Source organism: Bufo gargarizans, chromosome 2 (genome assembly GCF_014858855.1).
Source record: "Bufo gargarizans isolate SCDJY-AF-19 chromosome 2, ASM1485885v1, whole genome shotgun sequence".
Taxonomy (NCBI): Eukaryota; Metazoa; Chordata; class Amphibia; order Anura; family Bufonidae; genus Bufo; species Bufo gargarizans.
The window spans coordinates 91,807,112-91,826,029 of NC_058081.1; the positions used below are offsets into that span (position 1 = coordinate 91,807,112).

The 18,918-nt window shown below is 47.2% G+C and overlaps 1 protein-coding gene across 1 annotated transcript; it reads right to left on the bottom strand.

The window, feature by feature from the left end:
* Positions 1-5,566: 5,566 nt before the first annotated feature.
* Positions 5,567-18,446, bottom strand: FIGLA (folliculogenesis specific bHLH transcription factor). Its single transcript, XM_044277015.1, has 6 exons — positions 18,330-18,446; positions 13,239-13,469; positions 7,841-7,993; positions 6,904-7,137; positions 6,697-6,701; positions 5,567-5,693 (listed from the first exon to the last, which is right to left on the bottom strand). The coding sequence occupies exons 1-6, from the start codon at positions 18,444-18,446 to the stop codon at positions 5,567-5,569; spliced, it is 867 nt and encodes a 288-aa protein (XP_044132950.1).
* Positions 18,447-18,918: the final 472 nt, after the last annotated feature.

Genomic DNA, 18,918 nt, shown 5'->3' on the forward strand with positions numbered 1-18,918 from the left:
AACTTAAACGGGAATGGGAGAACCTGGATAAGAAATAGTTTATTCCTAGGGCCATAAAGAGGAAATACCCCTTTGATGACAGACCAGTTCCTGGGATCATCTGCCTAAAATTGATGTGGCTATTGCCAAGATTTCTAGACAGGGTTCTCTACCTTTTGAAGATTTGGGGTCTCTTAGGGAGCCCATGGATAAAAAGGCAGACGGGTTCCTTAAGAGAGCCTGGGAGTCCACGAGGGCAGCTCTTAAACCAAGCATAGCAGGTACCTCAGTGGCTAGGTCCATGATATTATGGATTGACCAGCTCTCAGCAGATATCCAAAATGAAGTTCCTAAGGAGCAACCGCTTGCCTCTCTTCCCGCAATTAGGCAAGCGGCCGCCTTCTTGGCGGACTCTTCTTCGGATACCCTGAGGCTGTCCGCTAGGGCTGGGGCCTTGACTAACTCGGCTAGGCGGGCTCTATGGGTAAAGTACTGGTCGGGGGATCTCAGCTCCAAAAGTAAATTGTGTGAGGGCGAGTTGCTTTTTGGTTCGGTCCTCAGATGTGTTAGAAAAAAGCGGGAGATACGAAGAAAGGGTTCCCTCTTCCTCAGTCGTCTAGGCAATACCGGTCCTTTTGTGCGAAGGGGAGGGGGCCAGGATAGAGGTAGAGGGCAGTCAGGCTTTAGATGGAGGGGTTCACCAGGTAGTGGCTTTATGTTTAACCAGCCCTTTTCTTCCTCCTCTAAAAAGCCCAACCCCCAATGACAGGGTCTTGCGGGTAGGTGGCAGGCTAAGAAACTTCTTGGGGGAGTGGCAGTCAATTTCAAGGAGTTCGTGGGTCCTAGAGACCATAAGGGATGGTCTCCGTCTCGAACTTCTGCAGCCTGCCACCTACGCGTTACATAGTCACAAAATGTCCACCAGGTCCATCGGGTCTGTCTTCTCTCCAGCTGGAAGTCTGATCACTGATGGAAAAAGGGGTTCTGGTTCCAGCAGAAGAAATAGGTAAGGGTTTCTGTTCGACTCTCTTCCTTATAAAAAAAGCCAAAACGGAACCTTCAGTCATCATAAATCTGAAGCATCTGAATCAGTTTCTCACTTACCATCGGTTCAAGATGGAGACCCTGAAGTCAACGATAAATCTGTTGTTAACAAAGGACTGTTATATGGCATCTCTAGACCTAAGGGACGCCTACCTCCATGTGCCCATCCACAAGGACTTCCAGAAGTACCTAAGGGTGGCAGTTCATGTCAACTCCCATCTGTTGCACCCACAGTTCTGTGCCCTACCATTTGGAATTGCCGTCGCTCCAAGGATCTTCACAAAGATAATTGCCGAGATGGCTGCCCACATCAGAGAGGGGGGCGGCATCTTCATCCCGTACTTAGACGGCTTCCTGCTGGTGGCAGAGTCTAAGGAAAAAGGTACAGGATTTCCTAGTTCATACACAGACAATTGTGGAAAAACTGGGTTGGGTAATTAACTGGGAAAAATCTTCTCCCCTTCCAACAAGACAGAAGGTGTTTTTGGGAATCTTATTAGATTCCGAGGTGCAAAAGTCCTTTCTTCCCAGACAGAAAAGTGAGAAAAATGTATCTTTTGTGCAAGAAGTTTCTTCTGCTCCCCTTATAACCATTAGGAAGGGTATGTCTCTTTTAGGTCTGTTTACCGCCGCTTTTTCTGCAGTTCCATGGGGTCAGCTGCATTCTAGGAGTTTGCAATTACAACTGTTTGATTCCTGGGATGGTTCTCAGTCAGGCCTGGATAGGAAGATTAAGTTGTCTGATGATGTTATCGCTTCCTTAGTTTGGTAGTTGCAGGAGGAAAAATGTATCCAGACGCCTGGATTGGAACCCTCGATGTTCTGCGGTAATAACCACAGATGCTAGCCCCTTTGGGTGGGGGGGCGCACATGGGGGAAGATAAACTGCCAGGGGTCTTGGGATCCGGAGTCTCAGACTAGATATTCAAGTTACAAAAGAGACTCTTGCAGTTTTTACAGCCCTTCAATCCTTAGCTCCTTCTATCAGGGGTAAGATGTAAAAAAAATATCAGATAATACAACTACTGTGTCCCTAATCAACAGACAAGGAACTACCAGATGTGCAAGTCTAATGTCATTGTCTTAAAGTTTCTCTCTCTGGCAGAAGCCCAACTAAATTCAATATCAGCGGTTCACTTAAGACAGTCATAGGCAAACTGCGGCTCTCCAGCTGTTGCAGAACTACAACTCCCAGCATGCAAAGACTGCCTACAGCTTTCAGCCTACAACAGGGCATGGTGGGAGTTGTAGTTTTGCAACAGCTGGAGAGCCGCAGTTTGCCCATCACTGCGAAGACCTGAACCTGAGTGCAGACTCTCTCAGCAAACACCGGATTCGTCAAGGAGAGTGGAAGTTAAATCCAGAGGTGTTCCGGAAGATCTCAGCCTTATGGGGCAAGCCTCAGATAGATCTCTTTGCCACGAGCGTAAACAGGCAAGTCAGCAGATTTTACTCCCCATCTCTGGCGGACGGACCTCTAGCAGTGGACAGCTTTATCTCAAAAATGGGATTGGGACCTAGCGTACGCTTTTCCCCCGCTGGCGCAGGCAAAAGTCATCCTGGTGGCTCCCCTTTTGGCCTTGGTTCTCCTGTCTAAGAGCGATGTCGCTAGGGGATCCCTGGGTCCTTCCCAACCTACTCTTACAGGGCCCAGTACCGTATGTTATCCGGAGTTGCTAGATTTCCATTTGACGGCTTGGCTTTTGAAAAGGTTAACCTTAAAAGCTAAGGGATTGTCTGATGCCGTCATCTCCACGTTACAAGCCAGCAGGAAAGAAGTTACGTATAAGATTTAGGTCAGGATCTGGAGAAAATTTCTGTCCACGATTACCTTGCTTCCTTTGAACCGGAAAAACCCAGCTCGACAGATACAGATATTTTGGATTTCCTGCAAAAAGGTCTGGAAAAGGGGTTGAGAGTGGCCACTTTCAAAGTTCAGGTCTCTGCATTGGGAGCTTTGTTTGGCCAGAAGATTGCGGATCATCCCTGGATCATCAGATTCCATAAGTCAGTCAAGAGACTGCAGTTATCCGTACCGATACAATCGCCAACTTGGGATCTTTCAGTGGTTCTTCAGTCCTTATGTGTAGGTCCTTTTAAGCCCTTAGCCGATATTCCGCTCAGACTGCTAGTTCAGAAGACCGCCCTCTTGGTCGCAGTGACATCTGCTCGTAGGGGAGGGGAGCCCTATACTCAAATCCTAGAAGACAGAATAAATCTTTAAGCCAGATCCAGCATTTCTGTCCAAGGTGGTCTCCGCTTTTCATATGTCCCAGGAAGTGGTGCTGCCCTCCTCCTGTGCCAATCCCTCTTCCAAAGGAGAAAGGCGTTTTCATATGTTGGATTTTACGTAGATGTGTTCTGGAATACATAGAGGACTAAAGACCTCAGGAAGACTCTTTAGTCAGGTGTCAGGGCCAAATAAAGGGGACAAAGTAAGAGGAGACACCATCTCTAGAGGGATCAGGCAGGGCTCTTCTACAGCTTATGTCTCTGCAGGTTTGTCTCCTCCGGATAATCTGAAGTCCCATTCCACTCGGGCGGTGGCATCTTCCCAAGCAGAAAGGAGAGGGGCCTCCATTGACCAGATTTGCAGGGCGGCTACCTGGTTGTCTCCACACACTTTTTTCCGTCACTATAGACTGGACGTGGGTTCCTTTTCTTCCTTAACTTTTGGCCGTAAAGTGCTTCAGGCGGTGGTCCCACCCTAACCCTGGGTTCACACCTGAGCGTTTTACAGCGCGTTCAAACGCGCTGTAAAACGCTTAAGACATGAAAACCAATGCTTCCCTATGGGAAGGGTTCACACCTGGGCGTTTTACAGCGCGTACGAACGCGCTGTAAAACGCCCGACGCTCAAACAAGTACTTGAGCTTCTTTGGGGCGTTTTGACGCAGTCAATGACACAAACGCGCGTCAAACACGCGTTTACTATTACAAAAAACGCGCATAAAAACGCGCGACAAAAACGCGCGTAAAACGAACGCTTAGGTGTGAACCCAGGGTAATTGTTAGCTTGTTCTTTGGTTGTTTAAGTTGTATGCGTTTTTTAAGATGTTAACTAACTGGAAGGCTTCCTAGATCTCTGTAATTCACTGATGAAGGGAAAGGAAGTGCTTCCTTTTGTGCTCTAGGTTTCCTGACCCTGGGGGAGGAGTCCATCTCTCTGGTGGTGCTGTCGTGACCATGAGGAAACAGAATTACCGGTGAGTAATTACCAGCTTTTCTATTAGGGAGGATACCTCTGACTCTAGACAAAGTGTTTTGCCTTTGGGAAGAGTCTCTTGTTTATTGTAAATCGATCTGGGGGAAGGGAGGTAAATTTGAGTTTTAGATCCTCCTTTAGATCATTTAAAACCCACGGGGAGGTATAGATGTTTTCCCAGGCTGGAAAAAAAAAAAGCCCTCAATCTGCCCCCTACAGGACATCTGGCGTCATTGGGTGGAGCGAGAAGTACTCTCGGGGTTAAGTAGGAAACCCCTACCTTTAGAAGGTTGCCATTTCCTGGCACCCTCTCTTTTTAGGGTCCATTCTAGTCTCTTTGATTCTGAAAGGATTGCCTTTGATGGTAGTATTTATTTTCTAGAGGGAACCCCTTCTTATCAGATGCCTTTTTAAGGATATCGTCTAACCCTGAACCGAACACTCTGTCTCCCTCACAGGGGATGGAACACAGTAGACTCTTAGAGCCTGCATCTCCCGACCATAAGCAAAGCCAGACTGTCGTCCTAGCCGCATTGGAGAGTGCAGCAGACCTGGCTGAGAGTCTGACGAGGCCAACCGAGGCATCTGCTAAAAAGTTAGATGCTTTTTTAAGCATGGGGAGGAACGCCAGAATTTCTTCTCTAGGGGTAGCTGCTGCAATGTGTTCCTCTAACTGATCTAGCCAGACTGAGAGGGTTCTGGCTGTACAGGTAGAGGCAATGCTAGGACGTAACATTGCCGTATTGGTTTCCCAGGATTTTTTGAACATGCCCTCTGATTTCTTATCCATGGGATCCCTCAAAAGTCCCATGTCCTCAAACGGGATGGAAGATTTTTTTGAAATACGGGCAACTGGAGCGTCCACCTTAGGTTTTTTGTCCCATAAATTTGTTTCCGATTCTTCAAAAGATATATTTCCTTTTGAAGGAATTGGGGACCGTGGTTCTTTTTTCAGGGTCTTTCCATTCTCTCGATATTAAAGCTTTAATATTATTATGGATCAGGTAGACCCTTCTATGTTTTTCTCCCAGCCCCTGAAACATGTGATCCTGTATGGAGTGGACCTCTTTAACATCCTCAATATGGATGGTCGCACGGATAGATTTTAATAGACCGTCAGTCTCTTCTGGAAGAAATAGGGGTCTGCCAGAGCAGTCATCCGAAGAGGCCGAATCGGAGTCAGAAGCTAATTCTCCCTCATCAACTTCAAGGGGAACATCAGAGGTGTGGGATCTCTGAGGTAGATGGCCGTGGTGACTGAAGCCATTTTTAAATCAACAACGGAATTAACTTCCTCCTTTATAATTGCTCTCAGACTCCAGGAGAGATGGAGATTCCTCAGACACCATCTTTTCTGTGCACTTTTGACAAAGCTTTCTTGCTCTTTGAAGCAAAGGACTTTTCACAAATGGCGCATTTTCTGCGACCCACTTCGCTGGCTGGCTTGTGAGTCATGGTCTGTGCCCTAAAAGGGAGACATAGGGGTAATAAGACACCATAAAAACCAGGGCCACCACCTCACCAGATGTGAACATAAGTACCCAATATAATAAAAATCTTTTCTCCCTTGGGGGAGAAGGCTTACCGGGCTATTGGCAGAGGCAGGATCACCAGGCTTCCTGGCGGTATCTTCTCCTGAGGTAGGGATGCTGAACGCCAGGTGAGTGAGAGCTGGATGGCCGCCTGCCGTCACAAAATGCTGGCATCTCAGCTCCTCACCTTTAACCCAGAAGTGACGCGCTCGAAATCTCGCGAAATTCTCACCTGGTGATCTGAAATCCCGTGCGATTTTCACATGCGCACAGGACTTGTGAAGCCCGGGGATGCCTGCCAGCAGGGCTTACTCCAGAGACGGGAAAGGGCGGCGAACGCGACCCCGGGGGACCAGTCTCCTGCACCAGCCCTCCCAACACGTGGGGAATAGATCCAGGCTGGGCACAATAGATCTTCCTGGCACTGCAGGAGCGCTCCTACGACCCGAGGACAGGAAACAACGACTGGTGAGGTAAGGGGCAGGAGGCCTTTTTGAATTGTTGCTCCTATGTTGTTTCCTGTCCTGGGGGCGGGGACACCCTCCTGTCAGTGCTGTTGTGGAGGTGTCGGGGAAAAGAGTGATATTTATTGCATTTTATGGGTACCCTATTGGCTTGTTCTTCTAGGTAGGTTATTTATGACTTTCAAAAATAGCAGTGAATGGAGAGCAAGTCATGTAAGTGCAGTCACTTCTCCATTCACTGCTGGAAATTGTCCAGCCAGTGTTTGGCTATTTTCATGACTCCTGCAGTGGTGACTGGAGGGTGGGCGTGCTCTCCTTTCACTTCAGAGCCTAGTTCTGGAGATGAGAGTACCAGAGGTGGGCCCCTCACATATCTGACATTTATTGCTTTAATAAATAGGCAGAATGTTCATTAAGCCTCCAATTCAGGGGTTCCATCACCAAGAATACAGCCATTCATTTGTACACTCACCGTGTCTAGAGAATACAAGGCTTTGCTCAATGATTGCCCTGAAACGCCTGAAAAAAAAAAAAAATTATCCAGAGGTAACTACTGTAGATGTCAAGTAATCACAACTGTTATCATTGGTGGAGTTCAGGTTTGCTTAGGTTCTGGTGCTGGAAATATTAGATATGTTTGCAAGTATTGGGTTAGCCATCAACAAAAGCATTTTCTTACCAGCTTCCCATTCTCTTGAATCTGAAAAAATCCCATATAGCCAGGAAACATGCCAGAAGCCCTCCATAAACCCATGGGGTCTTCAGTCTTCACCATAAATGGCATTCCTTCTTGAATATCTCCCAGAGGTTTAACGCGCATTTCAGCAGACAGTGAGCCCATGAAGTCCGGTCTCAGAGGGAACGGACCCAGGTACCCCTCATGAGTTTCCACATCAGGAACATCTTCAACTCTCTGAAAAGCAGATCAGAAAAACAGTAAAGAATTATTACCCTAGAATCAAGAGGTTTTAAGGTTGCAGCAGCCTTTAAAAAGCTAGCCGTAGAATGCACTCACTTCAATGGGAGCAGCGCTGCAGTAACCGGCTCCATCCACTACACAGTGGACATAGTGGTGCAGTTCTGGCCCCATCCTGGAACAGCTTATTGGTAGATCTCCTCTAATCAGATATTGATGACCTACCCAGAGAGGACAGGCCATCAGTAGTAAAATCTTGGACAACCCCTTTAAGAGCACCCGATTGCCTTGGGCTGCCACAAAACACAAAATCATTTCCTCATGCACGGGATCATCAATTGTAGATTATGCTTTTTTATATATATATTATATAAGCAAGGGGTTTCTCACAAGAGTGTTTGAGGACATGTCTAGAGATTAGACCCAAAATTTTTAGTCCCGAGCACTAATGGAGAACACAGTGTAAATCCCATTAATATTCGTGGAGAGAGGGCAAATGTGCAACCTGTTCTCAAACTGCGACCAGGATCAGTTGGGGGTCTTCAGGGCCATACTCTCAATGTCATGTCCTGTAGGCATGTCATAAAACCCTGAGAAAACCCTCTCGCTTTGAATACAGTCTAAAGTATAAGACCCAATGTATCTGCATAAACAGCACAGATCCCTGGGTAATGTAATGTAACTCTGTGCCAGTCTTTACCTCAAACCCTCCAGTTTCCTCCAGAATTACATGAAGAAGTCTTATGTATTCTGTGGCTGCTTTTAAGGTGTCCACCTTGCTTGGTTTTCTGTCTTTTGGGATCAGCGGCACAATAGTCTTCAGCTTGGAAAACCCACTGTTGATATTTCTGATCTGTAAATACATTCGGTTACTTGATCTCTTTAAATGGTGTGGAAAGGATGAGCGCACGCTCGAGGATAGGCCATTCTACCAATCCCAGAATATCCATTTAGGCTGGTGTCGTATGTAGGGCTGCAACGATTAATCGATTATAATCGATAACTGGATTCGTTGTCGACGAATCCAGTTATCGAATAATCAACGATTCGTTGCTATGCGGGCGGTCACTGCATCTTTATTTTACCTTTTACAATGACGCTCCAGTAACAGGCAGAGCGGACGGCGGCGTAACATCACTTACTCACATGAAGCCCCTGCTCCGCCTCCTTCATTCATAAAGTGAGCGGAGCAGGTGCGTCACGTGAGTAAGTGACATTACGCCGCCGTCCGCTCTGCCTGTTACTGGAGGGTCATTGTAAGGTAAAATAAAGATGCAGTGATTAGTCCGACTAAGCAGCGGGGCCGGGGCTGTTATGGGGAAGGGTGGGGGGGGGGGGGGGTCTGTGTATGGCACTGCTATGGGGAGGGGGGTGGGGTCTGTGTATGGCACTGTTATGGGGAAAGGGATCTGTGCACTGTTATGCCCATAACAGCGGCGTCCACAGATCCCCCTCCCCATCCCATCCCACCTCATCCCTAACCTCACCCCAGTGTTTATCCCAGCCCTAACTCATCTCTTCAATCTATCACTAAACTCTGGTGTCTTCCCCTCTGCTTTTAAACATGCTACCATTATACCCATCCTCAAAAAGCCTTCACTTGACCCATCTTCCTTGTCCAGTTATCGCCCCATATCACTTCTTCCGTATGCCTCAAAGCTACTTGAACAACATGTCCATTCTGAACTGTCCTCCCACCTCTCCTCTTGCTCCCTCTTTGACCGCCTACAATCCGGCTTCCGAACCCACCACTCGACCGAGACTGCCCTTACCAAAGTCACCAATGACCTACTGACAGCCAAAACCAAGAAACAATACTCTGTCCTCCTTCTCCTTGACCTGTCCTCTGCCTTCGACACTGTTGACCACACCCTTCTGTTGCAAACTCTCTCATCTCTTGGCATCACTGACCTGGCTCTCTCCTGGATCACATCATACCTCACAGACCGGACGTTTAGCGTCTCCCACTCCCGCACCACCTCCTCGTCTCATGCCCTCTCTGTTGGTGTCCCGCAAGGCTCTGTCCTAGGACCCCTGCTCTTCTCAATCTACACTTTTGGCCTGGGACAGCTCATAGAGTCCCATGGCTTTCAGTATCACTCCTATGCTGATGACACACAAATCTACCTTTCTGGTCCAGACATCACCACCTTACTATCAAGAATCCCACAATGTCTATCTTCTATATCATCCTTCTTCGCCTCTCGCTTTCTTAAACTTAACATGGATAAGACAGAATTCATAATCTTTCCCCCATCTTGTTCAACCCCCCCAACAGGCCTATCTATCACAATCAATGGCTGCACATTATCCCCAGTCAAAAAAGCCCGCTGCCTTGGAGTGACCTTAGATTCTGCCCTTTCCTTCCGACCGCACATCCAAGCCCTTTCCACCACCTGCCGCCTCCAACTCAAAAACATCTCCCGCATCCGTGCTTTCCTTAACTTTGAATCTGCGAAAATGCTCGTACATGCCCTCATTATCTCCCGCCTAGACTACTGCAACATTCTCCTCTGTGGCCTTCCATCTAGCACCCTCGCACCCCTCCAATCTATCCTCAACTCTGCTGCCCGACTAATCCACCTCTCACCTTATTACTCCTCTGCCTCTCCCCTCTGCCAATCCCTTCACTGGCTCCCCATTGCCCAACGAATCCACTTCAAAGTACTGACAAACACATACAAGGCCGTCCATAACCTGTCCCCTCCCTACATCTCTGAGCTACTTTCCCGATACATCCCCACACGCACTCTCCGATCCTCACAAGACCTCCTTCTCTCCTCTCCTCTTATCGCCTCTTCCCACAATCGACTCCAAGATTTCTCCCGTGCATCCCCCATACTCTGGAACTCGCTACCCCAACACATCAGACTCTCACCTACAGTGGAATCCTACAAAAGAAACCTGAAAACCCACCTCTTCAGACAAGCCTACAACCAATGACCCTGCTGCCTCTATACCGCCATGACCAACCCAACCCGCACCTACTGTGTCCTTCTCCCATACCATGTAGATTGTAAGCCCTCACGGGCAGGGCCCTCTCTCCTTCTGTACCAGTTTGTAACTCATCTTGTTTATGATTAGTACAATTGTCTGTTATGTATGTGCACCGCTTATCATATGTACAGCGCTATGGAATGAATGGCGCTTAAATAATTAATAATAATAATAATAATAATAATAATAATAATAATAATAATAATAACAGCGGCGTCCACAGATCCCCCTCCCCATAACAGCGGCGTCCACAGATCCCCCTCCCCATAACAGCGGCGTCCACAGATCCCCCTCCCCATAATAGCGTCGTCCACAGATCCCCCTCCCCATAATAGCGTCGTCCACAGATCCCCCTCCCCATAATAGGGTCGTCCACAATTTGTTAATATGGCCTTTGAACATAATTTTTCAAGTAAAATCATATAAACCTCTTTGTTTTGTAATTTTGTCGTTTTTCCCCGATTAATCGTAGAAATTAATCGGCAACTAATCGATTATTCAAATAATCGTTAGCTGCAGCCCTAGTCATATGTGGGACCATTCATTTCAATGTCAGCAAAAAAAATAAAAAAAAAATAAAAAAAAAATAATGGATGTCACTCCCGTGTGCATTCTGTTTCCGTATGTCCTTATTTCCATGCCACCCAAAAAAAAAAAAAAAAAGAGAAGATAAAAAAATTTGAACATGTCCCATTACGGACATGGATAGTACTGTTCTATTAGGGGCCAGCTGTTCTGTAAAATATGGAATGCACACGGATGTCATCCTTATTTTTTGCAGACCGCTCCAGCACTGATAAGTACAGCCTCTTGGGCTCTTTTCAGATCACCGATACAGGATTGCCCTCATCAGGACCACTATTCTGTTCTGCAGGGATGCAAGAAACAGGGATAGAATAGGGTGACCCTGTCCCCTTATATCAACCCTCCCCTGCCTACATTTTGTTTTTCCTCACATTTAAATATAATAAGGTCATGTTTTAATGGAGGTCTGTCTGTTACGGCTAAGATTTGGACTTACTGATGTCACTGACAGCTGACTATTCAGAACTGTGATTGATTTATCTTTGTAACTTGGCAGATTACCCCCAGTTGCGCAGTACTATATGCAAAAATAAATCCTTCAGTGCTTTTTTCTGACAATCGAGGGACAGTCTAAAAATAAACGTTTCCCACATGAATTGTTCTGGAAGACCAGATTACTTAACAGGGTTTTCCGGGATTTTATTTTGATGAGCTATCCTAATCGATATCAGACCGGCGGATGTTCGACACCTGGCACCCATGCCGATCAGCTGGCTGAAGAGAAGGCCGCGCTTCATGTGAGCACAGCCTTCCCTTCATTGTTTACCTGCTCATTCCTATACACTTGAATAGGAAGAGTCCCATTGAAGTGAATAGGACAGCTTGTAAATTACACCTTGTCACCGCTGCAATGAAAATCAATGAAGGGACGACTGCGCTCGCATGATGCGGGGTCTTCTCTTCAACCAGCTGATTGGCAGGGGTCTTGGGTGTCGGATCCCTACCAATTTATGCGCATTAAAACTTGCAAATAAAAACCCGCACCAAGAGCTGCAGGTAAAAACAAGCACCAAAATCTGCACATAAACCCAAGTCCATGCACGAAAAGTAGCAACAACTCTGCGCATTACAACCCACACAAACATCTGCATGTGAAAATCCTTGTGTAAAAACCAGCCCCAAAATCCACGTGCAAGAATTCATAGAAAAATACATGGAGGGGGGACCTTGCGCAGATAGTTGCACACATAAACCAGCACCAATGGCGTGTGAAAATCCCCAAGGAAAAACCTGCACCAAAGGCCTCCTCATGTCACAAGCCACGCGTACAAACCAGTGTGGAATTCACCATGTAAAAATACACTAAAATCCATGCATAAATATTCGCCTGTGAAAACCCACACGTAAAAACCTTGTATCACACACCATGCCTAAATACCCACACGTGAAAAATCCATGCATATAACCGTACCCGCCCCACAAGTTAAAGGGAACCTGTCATCAACTTTAGGCCTCTTTCACACTGGCGTGTGCGCCCCGTTGCCGTATTGCAGACCACATTTGCGGATCCGCAATACACGGGTGGCATTCCGCATCATGGATGCGGACTCATTCACTTGAAAGGGTCTGCAAATACGGAGATGCGGAATGGAACCGTGGGGCTTCATCCAGTACTTCCGTTCCGCAAAAAGATAAAACATGTCCTATCTTTTTGCGGAACGGCCAGATCGTGTACCCATTCAAGTGAATGGGTCCGCGATCTGCTGCTGCTGCCCTACGGACTGTGCTCGTGTACTGCGACCCGCATTTTGCGGACAGCAATACGGCAACGGGGCGCACACGCCAGTGTGAAAGAGGCCTTATGCTGACCTCACTGAGAAGAGTCCTGGTTATTCACGAATTCCTGCTCTCCTGCCCACCTGCTGATGGCTGACAGTCTTCTACCTAGCTTTCTCCCCCTCTCTCTAAGAGAGAACTGCCAATCATCAGCAGATGGGTGAGAGTGCAGGGGATTATGGATAACCAGGACTCTTCTCAGGTAGATTTGACTCTTTTCAAGGACTGTGCTGCAATGATTATGATGCTGGTTCTCGGCAACCCTTTTAGCTCATGAGTGACACACCGCTGAAATCAGCATTTCTGTCACTACTTTATACTGCCACTGTACTTTAGGAAAACTTTCGATATGTCATGAAATTAGAGCAAAAGTCTTAATCTGTGAGTGTTTGAGCCCTGAGACCCCCACCGATCGCTAGAACGAGGAGCGATATGTACTTGCACATCGCACTTTCCTCACTTCAGGAGATGGACCCATAGACTTTACAGAGTCAGTCTTGAGTCTGTCTCCTGCAGTGAGGAGCGACCAAGTGCTACGCAAGTGCTCCTCTTCTCATTCTAGTGCTCGGAATCCCACTAAACAAAACTTTTGTTACGTTGCTGTGACATATCAAAAAGTTTTCCCCAAGTACAGTGACACTAAGTTTTAGCAAACCCTATGCCACGGCTAAGTAGATTGAGACTGACGACTTGATTTTCCCATTAAAGATTTCGGAGTGCCGTGGACTGTACATACTCACTCGCTCCCTTTCCTTGGCATTGGCTGCATGCCTCCTTTCCAGAACTTCTTCAAAGTTCTCCAGACACAAGTAATGTCCGGAAGACAGTCTCTTCATCTTATTGATGGAGGCCATGTACGGAAGGTTGTGGTAATGCTCCTTCAGAACATCCCCCAGCAGCTCAGGAGGAGGCGCAATATAGAAATGTGGAGAGTCCAGTCTCCCTGGTTTCTGATCAGAATGGTTCTTGTCCTAAAATGAAACCCAAAACAGAATAAACTATAAAATCGACAACTTTCTACTTGGGGGTCCCAGGGATAAGGAGTGGAGGAGGGGACAGATGCTCCCATAACATCTTCCTTTCGCCTCCTCATTTTAGCAGTTTCATGGTATGAAGGAGGGCAATCACTGTAACCTCTTCTGATCCTGAAGTGGACTTTGTCAACAAGATCCAGGAATCTACGGAGTTGTGATTACAGTGAACGTGCACATATACAGCTGACACTAGGCAATAGCTCAGGTCACCACCCTCTCCAACCACAAAGACCACCCAAGTGTACACTGGCAAAACGGAGAAGTTGGCTTCACAGAAGATCACAGGGGCTTTGCAGTGTATGGCGATCCCATAGAGATGAATGGGGTTACAAGGCGAGTAAAGTTAAGTACCAGCAACTTAAAGGGGTTATCCCATCTTAGACAATGGGGGCATGTCCCACCTCTGGGACCCACACCTACAAGGAGAACAGAGTCGGGGAGAGTTGTGGCTGGAGGACCCCAGGTTTCCTGGGGTCTGTCCACCACCAGGCGCAGCTTCCTGCCTCTCCCACTGAAGTGAATGGGAGCACTCCGTGCATGCGTGGCCACTCTTCCCATTCATTTCTATGGGACCGACGGAAATAGCCGGCCAGCGCTCGGCTATTTTTGGCGGCTCCATAGAAATGAATTGAGGGCGGCTGCGCATGCGCGGTGCGCCCTCCTCAACTTTCTTTGCTCTGTTCTCCTTGTAGGTGCAGGTCCCAGAGGTGAGGCCCGCACCTGTCAGGCAATAGGGGCATATCCTAGTGATAGGCCCCCATTGTCTACGATGGGAATACCCTTTTAAGGAGTTCTCTGGGAATTAAGAAAATGAAAACACTTAAATATTACTTTAAAGGGAATCAGTCACCGAGATTTGGGGTATAGAGCTAAGGACATGGGTTGCTAGATGGCCGCTAGCACATCCGCAATATCCAGTCCCCATAGCTCTGTGGTTTTTTTTATACACAATAAAGGCAAACACGGTTTGATCGATATGCAAATTACCCTGAGATGTGTCCTGTACGGGAGATGAGTCCAGCGTGAAGGAGCCCAGCACCGCCCCGCATCCTTAGAATCTCCTCCTTGCTCCCAGACGTCAGAAAGCCAAAGCGCCATAATCTTGTGATGCGCGAGCTAGCGCATGCGCAGTTCCTTCCCTGAGGCTGATGCCAGCACAGGGAAGGAACAATGATGACACTGCGCATGCGCTAGCTCACACATAGTGAGATTACAGCGCTCTGGCTTTCTGACGTCGAGGAGCAAGGAGAAATTTCTGGAGAACCCCTTTAACCACCTCCGGACCGCCTAACGCAGATTTGCGTTCCGGAGGTGGCAGGCTGGCGCACAGTCACGCATATATGCGTCATCTCGCGAGACGCGAGATTTCCTGTGAACGCGCGCACACAGGCGCGCGCTCTCACAGGAACGGAAGGTAAGCGAGTGGATCTCCAGCATGCCAGCGGCGATCGCTCGCTGGCAGGCTGGAGATCCGAATTTTTTAACCCCTAACAGGTATATTAGACGCTGTTTTCATAACAGCGTCTAATATACCTCCTACCTGGTCCTCTGGTGGTCCCTTTTGTTAGGATCGACCACCAGAGGACTCAGGTAGGTCAGTACAGTCGCACCAAACACCACACTACACCCCCCCCCCCCGTCACTTATTAACCCCTTATAAACCCCTGATCACCCCATATAAACTCCCTGATCACCGCCCTGTCATTGATCACCGCCCTGTCATTGATCACCGCCCTGTCATTGATCACCGCCCTGTCATTGATCACCGCCCTGTCATTGATCACCGCCCTGTCATTGATCACCGCCCTGTCATTGATCACCGCCCTGTCAGGCTCCGTTCAGACGTCCGTATGATTTTTACGGATCCACGGATACATGGATCGGATCCGCAAAACGCATACGGACGTCTAAATGGAGCCTTACAGGGGGGTGATCAATGACAGGCGGGTGATCACCCATATACACTCCCTGATCACCCCCCTGTCATTGATCACCCCCCTGTCATTGATCACCCCCCTGTCATTGATCACCCCCCTGTCATTGATCACCCCCCTGTAAGGCTCCATTCAGACGTCCGCATGTGTTTTGTGGATCCGATCCATGGATCCGTAAAAAATCATGCGGATGTCTGAATGGAGCCTTACAGGGGGGGGGTGATCAGTGACAGGGGGTGATCACCCTGATCACCCCCTGTCATTGATAACCCCCCTGTAAGGCTCCATTCAGACATCCGCATGTGTTTTGCGGATCCGATCCATGTATCCGTAAAAATCATGCGGACGTCTGAATGGAGCCTTACAGGGGGGTGATCAATGACAGGGGGGTGATCAATGACAGGGGGGTGATCAGGGAGTGTATATGGGTGATCACCCCCCTGTAAGGCTCCATTCAGACGTCCGCATGTGTTTTGCGGATCCGATCCATGGATCCGTAAAAATTATACGGACGTCTGAATGGAGCCTTACCAGGGGGGTGATCAATGACAGGGGGGTGATCCGGGAGTCTATATGGGTGATTACCCCCCCTGTCATTGATCACCCCCCCCTGTAAGGCTCCATTCAGACATTTTTTTTGGCACAAGTTAGCGGAAATTTATTTTTATTTTTTTCTTACTAAGTCTCATATTCTACTAACTTGTGTCAAAAAATAAAATCTCCCATGAACTCACCATACCCCTCACGGAATCCAAATGCGTAAACATTTTTAGACATTTATATTCCAGACTTCTTCTCACGCTTTAGGGCCCCTAAAAAGCCAGGGCAGTATAAATACCCCACATGTGACCCCATTTCGGAAAGAAGACACCCCAAGGTATTCGCTGAGGGGCATATTGAGTCCATGAAAGAGTGAAATTTTTGTCCTAAGTTAGCGGAAAGTGAGACTTTGTGAGAAAAAAAACAAAAAAAAAAATCAATTTCTGCTAACTTATGCAAAAAATAAAAAATTTCTAGGAACTCGCCAGGCCCCTCATTGAATACCTTGGGGTGTCTTCTTTCCAAAGTGGGGTCACATGTGGGGTATTTATACTGCCCTGGCTTTTTAGGGGCCCGAAAGTGTGAGAAGAAGTCTGGGATCCAAATGTCTAAAAATGCCCTCCTAAAAGGAATTTGGGCCCCTTTGCGCATCTAGGCTGCAAAAAAGTGTCACACATCTGGTATCGCCGTACTTTTTTATTTTTTGTCGCAAGTTAGTGGAATATGAGACTTTGTAAGAAAAAAAAAAAAGAAAAAAATCATCATCATTTTCCGCTAACTTGTGACAAAAAATAAAAAGTTCTATGAACTCACTATGCCCATCAGCGAATACCTTAGGGTGTCTACTTTCCGAAATGGGGTCATTTGTGGGGGTTTTCTACTGTCTGGGCATTGTAGAACCTCAGGAAACATGACAGGTGCTCAGAAAGTCAGAGCTGCTTCAAAAAGCGGAAATTCACATTTTTGTACCATAGTTTGTAAATGCTATAACTTTTACCCAAACCATTTTTTTTTTTTTTGCTCAAACATTTTTTTTTTATCAAAGACATGTAGAACAATAAATTTGGCGAAAAATTTATATATGGATGTCGTTTTTTTTGCTAAATTTTACAGCTTAAAGTGAAAAATGTCATTTTTTTGCAAAAAAATAGTTACATTTTGATTAATAACAAAAAAAGTTAAAATGTCAGCAGCAATAAAATACCACCAAATGAAAGCTCCATTAGTGAGAAGAAAAGGAGGTAAAATTCATTTGGGTGGTAAGTTGCATGACCGAGCGATATACGGTGAAAGGAGTGTAGTGCCGAAGTGTAAAAAGTGCTCTGGTCATGAAGGGGGTTTCACCTAGCGGGGCTGAAGTGGTTAATAGGCCAGAAAAAAAAAAAAAAAAAAAAAAAAAAAAACACACAATTTTGTTGGAGTTTTTGCACACGGGTCGCAGTTATGGCACACGTGCTGCCACCCCATTTATTTCTATAGGATCACCCTCTCTACTGTGATGCCCACGCGATCAAGGCCGCGTCCAGTGTCGCCATGTAGCTGTATGTGTCCACGTGGGAGCTGTAGTCTCCCATATGCTCATCTGAAGTGGATTCACAGCATCATAATGCTTTACAATGCTGCGAGTTCCATCCTCACCATCAGTCTACTGAACTGTAGTCCCGGCATTGTGTGACCTCAGTTCAGTAGACTTACGGTCATCTGACATTAGCCGCATAGCAAGTAATGGGGTTACCTGTGCAGCAGGAGCAGGGATTTCTGCACACCCCAGTGAAATCACAGAGAAAACTGCCCATGTGAACAGAACCTCAGGTCTTGGAATCATTCATTAGGAGATTTGGACACTTTTCAGATCCAGGCCCAGAAGTTAAAACATGGAGGAGGCAATTTTTGGCAGCCATGGTAATAAGTCACCCGTTCACACCTGAGACCTCCGGGATATAAAATCCTGTAAAATAAGGAGGGCTCGCAGTGTCAGAGACATCCCGCATATTAGTTGTTGTGAAACTACAACTCCCAGCATACTTTTATGTGGAATTCCAAAAACAGTTAAGCAAGTGTGCATACTGAGAGTTGTAGTTACACAACTTCTGGAGTGCAGACAGTTGCTGAACCCATAGAGAATATGGCATCTTTCAGGACACCAGAAAAAAAAAAAATATATATATTTATATAAAATTTTCATACAGAAAATCTGCAGCCTCTCCACTAAGTGTGAACATGGTCTTGGAAAAGTAAGAGCCATTCAGGTTGCTAGAGGAGATGGCTGCTCATGGCTCCACCATTATAACCCGCAAATGGCCTCCTTTCCTATGGAGCTCACCCTCTCCTCTGGGTGCCAGCCATTACTGTCGCTGCTGCTGGCGGCCTCCGCGGGTACCGCAGCTGCTGCCTCCGACGCCATGATGTTGTAGCCGGCGCTGTCGGCGGGAGGAGACATGACGAGTGGCCTCATATACAGTTAATGGACGCACACGCCTCGCCGCCCCGTATTTTACATAAATACAGCTGGTTCAGCTGACAGCTATCGTGAATTAGCGGCGGATGAGGCGGCCATTGTGATGGAGCAGCCCCAGGGCGGCCTCATAGACTAGTGTGCTGGAGAACAGGTGCTGCTGGGGTTAGGAAGCCATTAGGTGTTTCCTATATTACCCTGTGTGAGAGCTCAGGTGAGGTAATGGGGGTCACACAGCTGTGGAGACATGTACTAAGGGGGTGGCCATAAGGGCACCATCATGAAGGAACCAATGTGGCTGCCAGAACAGGTAGTGAGGTGACGCCATCTTCTACACTCCAGGCTCATATGAGGCACGAATAATGACTGGGGCTCTGGCAAAATGGGGGAGATTTAGCAAAACTGGTGTAAAGTAGAACTGGCTTAGTTGCCCATAGCAACCAATCAGATTCCACCT